This window comes from Aotus nancymaae, unplaced genomic scaffold, assembly GCF_030222135.1.
Source record: "Aotus nancymaae isolate 86718 unplaced genomic scaffold, 86718_ANA_hifiasm-v0.15.2.pri h1tg000057l, whole genome shotgun sequence".
Taxonomy (NCBI): domain Eukaryota; kingdom Metazoa; phylum Chordata; class Mammalia; order Primates; family Aotidae; genus Aotus; species Aotus nancymaae.
Window position 1 is genome coordinate 30,196,262 of NW_026988471.1, and position 12,764 is coordinate 30,209,025.

The window sequence follows — 12,764 nt, forward strand, 5'->3', positions numbered from 1 at the left end:
GATGAGATAATTATGGATTATCGTGGGCTCTAAATTCAAAGACAAGTGTCAGAAGAGAAGGTGAGAGGACACAGAGAAGGCCACGTGCAGATGGAGGCAGAGACTGAGATATGTAGCCCAAGCCAAGGAACACCTGGAGCCACCAGAAGATGGAGGAGGCAAGCAGGGACTCTTCCCTAGAGGCTTCAGAGGGAGCATGCCCCACCCACACCTTGATTTCAGATGTCAGGCCTTCGGAACTGAGAAAATTAATTTCTGTTGTTTTTAAGCACCGCACCGCCACCACCAGTTTATGGTAATTTGTTGTGGCAACCCTAGGAAACCAACAGACCTTGTGAAAAGAAAGTAAATCTTGGGACCCCCCTCCCCTCCTCGAATCTAAAGGGAAAAGTCAAGCTAGGAACTGCTTAGGGCAAACCTGCCTCTCATTCTCTTCAAAGGCACCCCTCTGCTCACTGAGATAAATCCATATCTGATTGCCTCCTTTGGAGAGGCTAATCAGAAACTGAAAAGAATGCAACCACGTGTCTCTTATCTACCTGTGACCTGGAAGCCCCCTCCCTGCTTCTGGTTGTCCTGCCTTTCCAGACGAAACCAAATGTTCATCCTACATATGTTGATTGATGTCTCCTGTCTCCTAAAATGTGTAAAACCAAGCTGTGCTCCAACCACCTTGGGCACACATGGTCAGGACCTTCTGCGGCTGTGTCACAAGTGCACATCCTCAACCTTTGCTAAATAAACTTTCTAAATTAACCGAGACCTGTCTCAGATATTTGGGGTTCACAGCCTATTCAGGGCAGTGCTGTGAGGATGAAATGAGTCCACATGTGTAAGGCAGTTAAAACAGTATTTAGCCCATAGTAAGTGCTATGTAAATTTTGTTAATAAATCCACCAAGATGAGCTAGGGCCCAGAGAGGGAAGGGCAAGGCTGAGAGGGAAACCGAGGGGCTGACCTCAACCTACCTTCCTGATTCCTGTGAGAGTATAGGCGTGGCCGTCCACCAGCCCGTTCTCCAGAACCTTCTCCTTCTGCAGAGACAAGAGAGGTCCTGATCAGTCTTCTGCTATCTACAGCTTATTCTTTGATTCATGGGAGGGCTGCTTGGCTGGAGCAGGGGTTTATAGAGAGAAATGTGAGAGAGAATCATGGTATGGTACATTGCAGTTTTCAAAGCTTTTTGGTATCCATAGTCTAATTCCACCCTCTCAATAAGTGATCCATTCTGCAGTGGTCATGTCATACCCTCCATTCTACAGAGGACAATCTCCATTTAGAGCTGCATAGTCAATGTGTGAGGTGACATGCTTGGCCATTGGTGAAGGCAGGGCTGACCTGAGGGCTTCCTACTCCTGTTCCATGGTTTTGGCTGTTATCAAATAGGATGGAGAAAGTGCCTTGCATGTAGCTGGCACTTAATAATTGTTAGCTTCCTGCTCTGCGCATCGTCTTCTTTCTCCTACTGCCTTGCCTGCCCTAATGCCTTGGCACTGCTACTCTGGTTTTTTTTTGTTTTTTTTTTTTGTGTGTGTGTGTGTGTTTTTTAAACAAACTCTCATTCTTGTTGCCCAGGCTAGACTATGCAATGGTGCAATCTTGGCTCATTGCAACCTCCGCCTCCCAGGTTTTAGTGATTCTCCTGCTCAGCTTCCCAAATAGCTGGGATTACAGGTGACCGCCAGGTTGCCCAGCTAATTTTTGTATTTTTAGTAGACAGGGTTTCACCATATTGGCCAGGCTGGTCTCAAATTTCTGATCTCAGGTGATTTGCCTGCCTCGGCCTCCAAAAGTGCTGGGATTACAGGTGTGTGAGCCACCGCACCCGGCCTTGCTGCTCTGGTTTGAACACCAGGACCTCAGCAATAGGAGCTGGGTGGAGGTCCTGAGCCCACACCCAGGGACCGCAGTGATGGTAGATGGAGAGCATGGGTGCAGGAGAAGAGGATGTTCTGTCAGTGCCAGCCCAGTCTCACCCCTGAGTGGGTCTGGCAGCCAATGAGGGTTCTGTGGTAGGTGGCTTTGGTGAGGAGGTCCCAGAGGTTGCCATGGGCTTCTGCCAGGTTGATGGTCATCGTCACCCCTCCAGTGAAGTCTACAAGGGCTTCAGACACCTGTCCAAACTGCAAGTCTTCATAGGAACCAGAGAGCCTGCCCAGGGAAGAAATAAACATGAGAGGAAGAGTATAGTGAGTGTTTATAATTTTATGTGGCCTTGGCATCCACTTTTAAATAGGAGTTTAATCTTCTCATACCAAAAGCAGAGCACAGGCAACCCTGACACAGTTTCCAATCCCACGCCCATCCTGAATGGCTCCACCTGGTGGTCATAGATAAAACTTAGAGGAATCTCTCCTGCCTAGAAGACTGGGAACCTCCTTTTCCCACCACTTCCTTTAAATGGACAATTCAGATGTTTGCCTGATATCTTAAAGTGACTGCCTGTCAATCACAGCACGATCTCCTAGAACTAGTGCCTGCTTGCTTTGAACTCATCAGTTAAAGCTGCTTGAGGGAAACCCATTAGGACAACACCCTGGGCTCAAGAAAAGGTATGGGTCCACCACGGGTCCGTTTTCTCTCTTTCTGCCTGGGCTCCCTGACCTCCATGTGCAAGTGTGCGTGTGTGTGTGCAAGTGTGTATATGTGTGTGTTTGTGCATGTGTGTGTGTGTGTGTATGTGTGTGTGTGTGCGCCCTCCATGCATGCCAGCACCTTCTAGGGTCTGTAGGTATGAAAAACTCTTAAATTTTCATATCGTGACTGTATCATTGAAGCTGTGCCCACAATCCGATCCCTGATGTTCAGGTTCAGACTGCCTCACAGGGACCCAAGCAGGTGGATCTCCTGCTGCTGCTCCTTCATCCAGGCCTCTCAGCTGCTGGGGACAGCAGTGATTAGCTAGGTTGAGAGAGTTTCATTCAAAACAAAGGAAGGGGCATTTAAACTGTAGATTAGATTGTCCAAATGAGCAGTGAAGCCTTTGCTTAGGTATTCTTTGGGTGTATCTTGCTACTTCTTCCTTTCACCCCAGGAGCAAAGGAGAGAATATACACTCAGAGCTCCAATTCTCCTTAATTCCATCCATTAGAGAAAGGCAAAACTCTTGAATGCAGGTTTCGATGAGGTGACCCGTACACAAAAGACTCTGAATACATTGTCACTTCTATGTCAGCTGAGACATGCCTCAGGATCTCATTTCATAAACTTTACCTGACTCCACTCCCCTCCCTCAACATTGAGAGAGAGAAAAAGCAGCGATATGAAGGGGAATATTTCTGCTGGTTTCTTACTTGGCATAGGCCTTTTCCAGAAGCGCGCCCCAGAACAAGTTCTTGTAAGTGGAGGAGACAAAGACCAGCTGGCCAGCCTCATTCACAGGCAGACGGTCATCGATCACCACAGGAACCCAGTTCCCGTAGTGCCAGAACTGGAGGGAGAGAGTGGCCCCTGGTGAATGAGAACTCCTGCAGATGGTGGTGAGCCCAGAAGGTGAAGACATGGTCCTCCAAAAACCCTCTTTCCTATGGCTTCCTCCGGCCCAAGGCCCTGGAAAGACACTCACCCAGAACTGGAAGATGCCAGCATACTTCTCGGTGAAACTCTGATTCAGGGGAACAACCCGGCTCAGGATGTCCTGTTGCAAGATCAGAGCTTGCAAAGCAGCCAAGAACCAGCAGTCTCCTAAGTCAGACAGCACACAGCATCTGCATGAATCTACTGGGGACTTCATGCCTGCAGGAAATGCCCGGTCCCAGTGGCTACCCTCTCTAGGCTAGCAGCCTAGTTTAGGAGAAGGGAAGTATATACTGGGCAGGCAGATGATGAGTGAGCAGAGCGGGGGACTGAGAGCACTGGCTGAAATCCAACTTGACACCAAAACCAGAGTTATGTTCCTGCACCAGCTTTTAGATTCCTGAATGCCCTATCCTCAGGAATTTGGATCTGACCATCACCCCCTTTCTCCAAATCTTGCCTCTGAAACTGATTTATGTTCTTCTGAGAAAGCCTCAACCCTTCGGGACCCCATTTCCCTGTCTGTGAAATGGATATCACTGGACGTGGACCTTCCCTGATGACCAATTTACTATTTTTGAAAAGTAGAGTTGAGGATAGATCTGCTTTGATCCTATTCTGGGAGGCTAATGACTGCTGTCTCAAGAAGGCCCCATTGTGGGAGCTAAAATAGAGCGAGCACATTTTCCAAACTTAAAATTTAGACCTGTCAACTGGTAATGAGGACGATGTGAGGACTTAGGCAGGCTATGGCATTCCCACGCATCCTCAGAGGACCAGCTTTTCTAAACTTCACAGCAAAGAACAGAGCCTGTCCAGGTGGTGTTCAGGGTTTGCCAATGAATAACCATTTCTGGGGCTCTCTCCAGCAGTGATCACTGGATTCTCTTTATCATTCACTCTGTTTTGGCCAGGCCTGGCCAGCAGGCAACCTGGTGTGTGTCTCCAGGGGCTGTGCAAACTTACCTACAATGCCCTGGCACAGATCCAGCCTTTTGGCCTTGGCAGAATAAAACTGGGGATTGCTGTGCAGCTCCTGGGGGAGACAAACAGAACTGTCATTCTGACCTAGACCAACAAAGCTCCTGAGCTGCAAGGACCATGTTTTCCCATACCTCAAAACTGGACTTAGGGGGACACAGATACAGAATATATGTGAAATCAGTGCTATCCCAAAAAATCTGGGATACACAGTTCTGTCCTTTGTATTTCTCATTCCTTCTTACAGCTCGTATAAGTCAGAGCCCTGGAGAACTCTGTGTAGATACTGAGGTATTCTCAGTTTTCCTAGAGGTCTTCTCTTTCTCCTTTTTCTCCCCTATTCCTCCTTCCTATTCCTGACCACTATGATGGTCTCTTTGGATTTTCCTGCTGAGATGCAGCCTGGAGTGGGGTGGTAAGGGGGTGGTCTCTGCTCCGTGGCAAGATTTAAATCCTTCAGTCTTTGCGTGGACACAGTTTCCCCAAGAGTCAGGTATAGAACAGAGTCTCTGTGTCAGCAGTTCCCAGGATTTCCATGTAGTGTAGGAGGCTCATTGCAGAATTTTACACACAGTAGAGACTTCATAAGTCTGGGGCTGAAGGTTTCAATGGTGATGGGTGAGTGGGGAAGAGTAAAGGAATGCATCTGTGGCACAGGCTTACACAGGCTGTTTGCTAGCCGTGTTCCTGAAACCTTGTATGTAAATCAAGCTTCAAGGAGATGGATTACATTTGAACACATTAAGAAGTTGCTTTTTAAAGGAATTGATGTATTTTATAAAGTGAAGGATACTTCTGTAAAGTGATTAATAGCTTCTTAATTTACACGTTTCATGAGCCTGCTTTGGGGGGAGGAGGTTGGAGATCTGTTAAAATTTCTATCTCTGGCAGATGGTATTGGCTGTGACTCAGGAAGCCTTGCCATCTCAGATGAAGCTAAACAGTACCTTGAAGTATTTTTGGCTCTAGTTGCTCTGCATATTTCTGGGCAGGGCTGAGGGAGAGCTACACCTTACACCACTCTCAAAATCACCCCTGGTTTTCTCCATCTGGAAGGTGAGAATGTGGGAACATACCCAGCTCCTTCTCAGGGAGATCAATGACAGTAAGATACGGTGTGATATTGTGAAATATATATTTGGTCTCCATTTGCTCAGTTCTCTGACATTCAGCTCCTAAAGCCTTAGGAACCTCTAGAGTGATAAGAGTGTCCTTTGTATGCTAATGATTGACTGGTGGCTGGTGTTCCCTGGATAGCTTCAGGATAGGGTCTGGCCATTGAAGAGACCAAGGCAGGATTAGAAGGTTGGGACATTTAGCCCTATCCCCTGGCCTCTGGGCAGGTGAGGGAAACTGAAGGTTGAGTTGATCACCAAAGGCCAATGATGTAATCAATCACGCCTAGGTAATAAATCTTCGATGAAAACCCAAAGGACAAGGTGTAGGGAGCTCTGGATATCTGAACACATGGAGGTGTCTGGAAGGTGGCATACCCAAGGAGGGCATAGGAGCTCCACACCCCTTCCCCATGCCTTGCCTTATGCCTCTCTTCTACCTGGCTGTCATCTGCAACCTTTGTAATGCCCTTTATAATAAATCATTAAATGTAAGTGAAGCATTTCCCTGAGTCCTGTGAACCTCTCTAGCAAATTAATCAAATCCATGGAGAGGATCGTGGCAGCCCTGATTTATGGCTGGTCATGAGAAGGACAGGTCACAGCCTGGGACTTGTGATTGGCATCTGAAGTGGGGGCAGTCTCATGGGATGTGCACTCAACCTGCGAGATCTGACACTGTCTCTAGGTAGACGGTGTCAGAATTAAATTTCATTACAGAATACCCACATGGTGTCCACTAGAGAATTTCCTGGCATGTGAGGAAAGCCTCCCACACATCTGGTGTTAGAAGAGTATGTTGTGTTGAGTGGAGAGTAGAGAGTAGGAAAAAGCCTTTTTTTCCTCCCATGTATCTCATATATCCAAACGCCCTAAACCCTGGGGCAGGAGGGTCTGCCTCACCGGGGGCCTCTTCCACTGTAGGCGGGGTGGCAGCTTCTGCAGCAGAGACCCACTGCCGATGGAGCTCAAGGTGGCCGGGAAGCTGGTGTCTTCAAAGAGGCAGCCATTCCTCAGGCACCCTGCCAGCAGGGCCTCGAAGTCCTGATGGGGTAGCTGTGGAGAGGCCCCTCTAGAGTCCCTTGGCCCTGGCTTCCATCCACATCGGAAAGGTGGCCACAGAGACATGGCAGGCAGTGGGTACAGTCCTGTGAATCTTCCCGAGGAGTCCCTGCTACGCCTGAAATGGAGAGAGGATGGTCAGTTTCCTCACTTCCTGCTTGTGCTTTGCCATTGCCACAGAGAGGAGGGGAAGGATGGAGAGAATGGGAGAGGAGAAATCAGCGGGTGAGAAAGAGACAGAAGCAGGTGGTTCGATTTTGTCCCAGACAGTGAGGGTCCTTGAACACTTGCTCAAGTGCTTGAGGACCTGGTGGGGGATCAGGGATCCTGTGGCAAAAGCCTGCAGAAGGGAGAGGTCTCTCAAGCCTCAGGGCTGGGTCCCAGGCCCCTGACTGTGCCAATGTCACAGGGGTCGCTTCTGCTTAGTGGGGAGGCAGAAGAAGAGAAGCAGATAGCTGGAGCTCAGTCGCCTGGGCTGGAGGGTCCTGTGCCTGCCAAGGTAGTGGGGAGCAGTGGCTGCCTGCTCAGGCCTCCACCAGGGACTGCCAACTCCTGCCTCCCAGCTACAGACACACAGCATTCCTCCTGCTTCAATATCCTTCTTATTCTTTTCTATAAAACTTCCTTCTACATTATCTTTATTTTATTTTTATTTTTATTTTTTTGAGACAGAGTCTCATTCTGTTGCCCAGGCTGGAGTGCAGTGACACAATCTCAGCTCACGGCAACCTCCACCTCCCAGGTTCAAGCGATTCTCCTGCCTCAGCTCCCGAGTAGCTGGGATTACAGGCACCTGCTACCACGCTCAGCTACTTTTTGTATTTTTAATACAGATGGGGTTTTGCCATGTTGGCCAGGCTGGTCTCGAACTCCTGACTTCAAGTGATCCACTCACCTTGGCCTCCCAAAGTGTTGGGATTACAGGTGTGAGTCACTGTGTCCAGCCTACATTCTCTTTAAAAAGAACTCCTTCCTTGAAGACTCTCTTGGTAATATAAAAGGGGGGAAAAATCACACATATATATTGTGGTAAATACCAACAGTTGCCAGTGCATGCCCATTCTCCCCTTTTCCTTGTTAACAGAATCCCTGTTTTGATAACCCTGCTACAAAACTTGATTTCCCGGAGTTTCTTGCAGGACAGGTTGGCTACACAATACAGTTTTTCACTTTACAGTTGCAAAACCACCAATCTTATCTAGCCTCCCTCTTCTCCACCACACATTTTTTCAGGTGTTATAACTGAAACCTGTCCATTCATTCACCAAAAATTTTACTGGGAACTTGTTATTTGTCAGGGTGAGCTAGGCATTGCTCACTGAAGACAGTCCCTGCCTTTATGGCTCTTACAGTTTAGAGGGTGGGAGGGTGGGAATGGTTAAATGATCTTCCTGGTGCTATTCAGGGAGATTTTAAAAGGGCTGTATTCAGAACCCAAAGCCCTGGCTCCCATAACATTCAGCTCTCAGTGCTACAAACTGCCTATTGCACCTAGCACAGTGTTTGGGACAGAATGTACATGCACTAAAAGTAACTCGCAAACATGCTTATACTGAGTGTGAGTACTCCCTCATGGCTGTAGGAGTGACCTGGGGTCCTCTCCATTTGTCAAGGTCCTGCCCATCCCCCAGTCTGACTTGAGTCCCTGCCCTGGGAAGCCCTCCTTGAGTGCCTGGCATTCGCTGAGATTCCCTCGTTCTGTCTACTGACCCACTGTCTACTCCACAGGGCACCCTACTGTCTTGGTGCTTCTCAAATCATCACTAGTGAAGGGCCTATGTTCTTTTATTTCCAATTTGTCATAGAAATGTAATGAAAACGAATGAATAGAAACATTAAATTTTAAAAGACATATGAAGTCAAGCCCCTCTTTAAAATTTTTTTCAGGTCAGGTGCAAGGGCTCAGATCTGTAATCCCAGCACTTTGGGAGGCCAAGGCAAGCAAATCACTTGAGCCCAGAACTTCAATACCAGCTGGGCAACATGGCAAAACTTCTTCTCTATGTAAAAATACAAAAATTAGCTGGGCATGGTGGTGCATGACTGTAATCCTAGCTACTTGGGAGGCTGAGACAGGAGGATCACTTGAACCAGGAGACAGGTTACTGTGAACAGAGATGGTAGCACTGCATTCCAGCCTGGGCAACAGAGCAAGACTCTGTCTCAAAAAAAAAAAAAAAATAGATTAAACAGAAATTAAATTAAAATTGTTTGATCAATTGCTATAAAAGGTTCTAAACACTTGCTCTCAGTTTTGTACATAGCTTATCAAGCACTGCTGGTGACCAGTTGATGGAGTGGCCCCACTCTGGTTCTGCTCTGAGTGATGCATGCACAGAAGCCTCTTCTGCCTAATACTGGCTTTTTAATCCCCTGCAGAATTAGCACTGCTGGAAAGTTGTTTGTCTCACACCCTTACTTCTGAGAGCTAAGGGCAGTTGATTCGTGGCTATTCTTATTTGTCACGGTGCCCGCGTACTTCCTGGGGGAAGACCCAGCTCTCTTCTAATGCAGGTCACAGAGACCCAAAAGCTGTTACTCAGATCTTGTGTTTTTCCCTGGGTTTTTTTCCTAACATGGGGGAGTAGACAAACCTTCCCCCAGGCTTACTCCATTTTCTTCCCAACAAGTTCCTTCTACCACCTGTACATTTATAAACAAAGTTGAGGCCTCACAAAGGCAAGGTCTCCCTTTATGCCCCTTCAAGCCTTAACAACAATCCTTTACTGCTTGTCCCATGAAAAATGATAGAGGGTCCCCTGGCTTCAGAAATTCACCCAGGCTCATACCCGCCTTACCCAGTGCTGGGTCATACTTAGATTTCTCCCTAAGCTTGCAAATACTACATATCATTACAAGCACAGTATATTATGGTCTTAGAAGACAAAATGCCCATCACGAGTTCCTCCCACCCTCCAAAGTTTAGAATGAGGCCACACGTGTGTGCATGCATGCATGCGCTCAAGCACACACACACACACAAACACACACACACACATCTGATTTTTAAATAAGTATTGCTAAGTCACCTTATGGAGAATATAGGCCCCGATGAAACCAGTTGGCAGTTCTTGTATGTTTCCTATACGTTACAAGCCATGGATGAACTTGGTTCATTCCCAGGTTGGCACAGCTCTCTGCAAAGGACTAGATGGGTCTTGGTCACATTTGGAAATTCATTTTGACCCTCTTGTAAGCGAGCAGCATTGGAGCAGGTCCACAAAATAAGAGTACGCAAATAGATAGGGGAAGTCTAATGGGGTTCGAGCTATTTAAGAACGTTCAGCCTAAAAGCATCCTCCATGGGCCCCAGAGTTCTTTCCTTGGCTCCCCACAAGCTGCTAGGCTGTTCTGCAGTGTTTTGCCTGTCGGGATTAATTCTTTTTATTAGAGACAGGGTCACCCAGGCTGGAGTGCAAGGACACAATCATAGCTTACTGCAGTCTTGAACTCTTGGGCTTAGGGGATCCTCCTGACTCAGCCTCTTAAGTAGTTAGTAGTTAGGACTACAGGTGCATGCCACCATGCCCACCTAACTTCATATATATTTTTTTTTTTGTAGAGGCGAGATCTTGCTATGTTGCCCAGGCTAGTCTCTAACTCCTGGCCTCAAGCGATCCTTCCACCTCAGCCTCCCAAAGTGCTAGCATTACAGGCATGAGCCACTGTGCCCGTCCAGGATTTATTTATACTCAGGAAGTGAAAAGAAGGAAAGAAAGAAGGAAGCATAAAAATCAGTTAGCAAAAAAAGACTATTATTCACAGAAGAGATTATTTTACATGTAAAATATCTAAGAAAATATTTTTTAAAAACGATAGGAAGTAGAATTCAAGAAGGTCAATGAATACAAGTTAAATATACTATACAGAAACTCAGTGGTTTTCTTTTTACAACAGCAACAACCAACTAGAAAATGTCTCAGGAAAAAAAAAGATCTATTCTTCATAGCAACTCAGGTTCCTAGTTTGAGTAAACTGGTGTCATTAATCAAATATAGAGTCAATTGGAGGCTCTGTGAGCAAAATGATTTTAGATACAATCTTCATAGACAAATATGCAATCACCAATGAAGTTGTGTATAGATCATGGCCTCAGTATTATTAAATGCACACACACACACACACACACACACACACACACACACACACACATAATGGGAAGAAAATACATATAAATAAGAATATGAACTGTCTCTGGATAATGTGACTAAGACTTTTGTTTTTCTTTATCATACTTTTCTATATTTTCTGGACTCCTTGATTAGTATGTATTACTTTTATCATGAGAAAAAAATGTGTTTAATAAAAATACAATATTTAAAAAAAGCAAGTCAGTGGTTACTTGGGGCTGGGAGGGGGAATTCCCTGGGAAGGAGTAAAGCCTAACTTTTGGGGTAATGGAAATGTTCTATACTGACTGTGGTGGTTGCATCTGTATATCTGTTCATCAAAACTCAATGAACTATGCACAACACGCTTAAAAACATGGCCAGGCACAGCCAGGCCTGTAATGAGCTGGGATTATAGCTCATGCCTGTAATCCCAGCACTTTGGGAGGCTGAGGTGGGTGGATCACAACATCAGGAGTACAAGACCAGCCTAGCCAAGATGGTGACACCTTGTCTTTACTAAAAATACAAAAATTACTCAGGCATGGTGGTGGGCGCCTGTAATCTCAGCTACTCGGGAGACTGAGGCAGAGAATTGCTTGAACTTGGGAGGCAGAGGTTGCAGTGAGCCAAGATCGTGTGACTGCACTTCCAGCCTCCTGGGTGACAGAGCGAGACTCCATCTCAAAAAAAAAAAAAAAAAAACCATGGTCAGGTGCAGTGGCTCACATCTGTAATCGCCGCACCTTGGGAGGCCAAAGTGGGCAGATCACTTGAGGTCAGGAGTTCAAGACCAGCTTGGCCAACACAGCAAAACCCCGTCTCCACTAAAAATACAAAAATCAGCTGGATGCAGTGGCAGGCGCTTATAATCCCAGCTACTCAGGAGGCTGAGGCAGGAGAATTGCTTAAACCTGGGAGGTGGAGGTTGCAGTGAGCTGAGATCCCACCACTGCACTCCAGCCTGGGTGACAGAATACAAGTCTGTCTCAAAAAAACACACACACATGGTACGTGCTTATTGTATATAATCATACCTCAATAAAGTTGATTTGAATTAAAATTTTAAGTTTATGTAGAAAAACCAAGGATCAGTCTGATTCCTGTCTCATTGGCATCATCATGCTGAACTACTGCCTTGATTTAGAATAATATCTGCCCAAATCCTGGCTTTCCTCTGTGGTGGTTACTTTTTCAACTATCTCTGAAGCAGTTGAGAATTGTGGGCTCCATTTTAAAGTGGGAAAAACTGAGACTCTAAAAGATAGAAAGGAATTTCACCAAAGTACAAAAATAGGAACTAGTTCCCAGGGGTCCATTCAGTGTCTTGAGTCCCTGCCCTGAAGTTCAGTTCATTCACATGTTTACCGAACACCTACTATGTGCTAGACACTATGTCTCAGGCTGGGAACATAACACCTGGCTTTTGATCAACCTATAAGGGTCGAGTCAATTCCCTGGAAAGGAAGCAAAATAAATAAGGACCATGCCCTCACTCACATGAACCTGTAGAATTCTCCTAGGAGATGATGGATTTCCAGAGAACTCTGGCATCTTGCCACAACCCACTAAGTTGTCTCAGGCAAAATTGGAGTAGAAACCCAGACTCTTTGCACAAGTCTCTGTCTACATGATAAAAAGCACCAGATTGGAAAAACGATCAATTCCCTGCTCTTGATGGTTGGAACAAAAGAACAAGACTAACCATAGGCTTTGCCTGATTTATCTTGAGCAGGGATTGTACTTCTTTTGTGTAATAGGTGGTGTGCAGTGGCTGTGGAGTGCTAGGTTTGGAATTAGGAAACCTAATTATTTACTAAAATAAACCTAAAACATTTACCATGCCCTCCTTTACAGGGAAAGTTTGCTGAGTACTACTCTAAAGCAGTGTTTAACCATGTAGATTGCTGTTGCAGAAGGCAACTGGGTTTGCCACCCCTTCCGCCATGTGCCTGTGCGCTGACTCCTCTATCCTCTCTGA

The 12,764-nt window shown here is 46.3% G+C and overlaps 1 protein-coding gene across 2 annotated transcripts in view; it reads right to left on the bottom strand.

The window, feature by feature from the left end:
* CAPN14 (calpain 14) overlaps nucleotides 1-9,730 on the bottom strand; it is a 30,252-nt gene extending 20,522 nt beyond the window's left edge. Inside the window, exons 1-7 of one of the 2 annotated variants that reach the window (XM_021674460.2) lie at nucleotides 9,704-9,730; nucleotides 6,516-6,792; nucleotides 4,483-4,552; nucleotides 3,566-3,684; nucleotides 3,294-3,430; nucleotides 1,977-2,151; nucleotides 969-1,031 (exon numbers count right to left, since the gene is read on the bottom strand). In XM_021674460.2, the coding sequence (XP_021530135.2) occupies nucleotides 969-1,031; nucleotides 1,977-2,151; nucleotides 3,294-3,430; nucleotides 3,566-3,684; nucleotides 4,483-4,552; nucleotides 6,516-6,740 (789 nt within the window). In that variant the 5' untranslated portion in view covers nucleotides 6,741-6,792; nucleotides 9,704-9,730. Of the gene's footprint in view, nucleotides 1-968; nucleotides 1,032-1,976; nucleotides 2,152-3,293; nucleotides 3,431-3,565; nucleotides 3,685-4,482; nucleotides 4,553-6,515; nucleotides 6,793-9,703 lie in introns of those variants that run through there. The other variant, XM_064364270.1, reaches the window with a different exon arrangement.
* Between the last annotated feature and the right edge of the window lie 3,034 nt (nucleotides 9,731-12,764).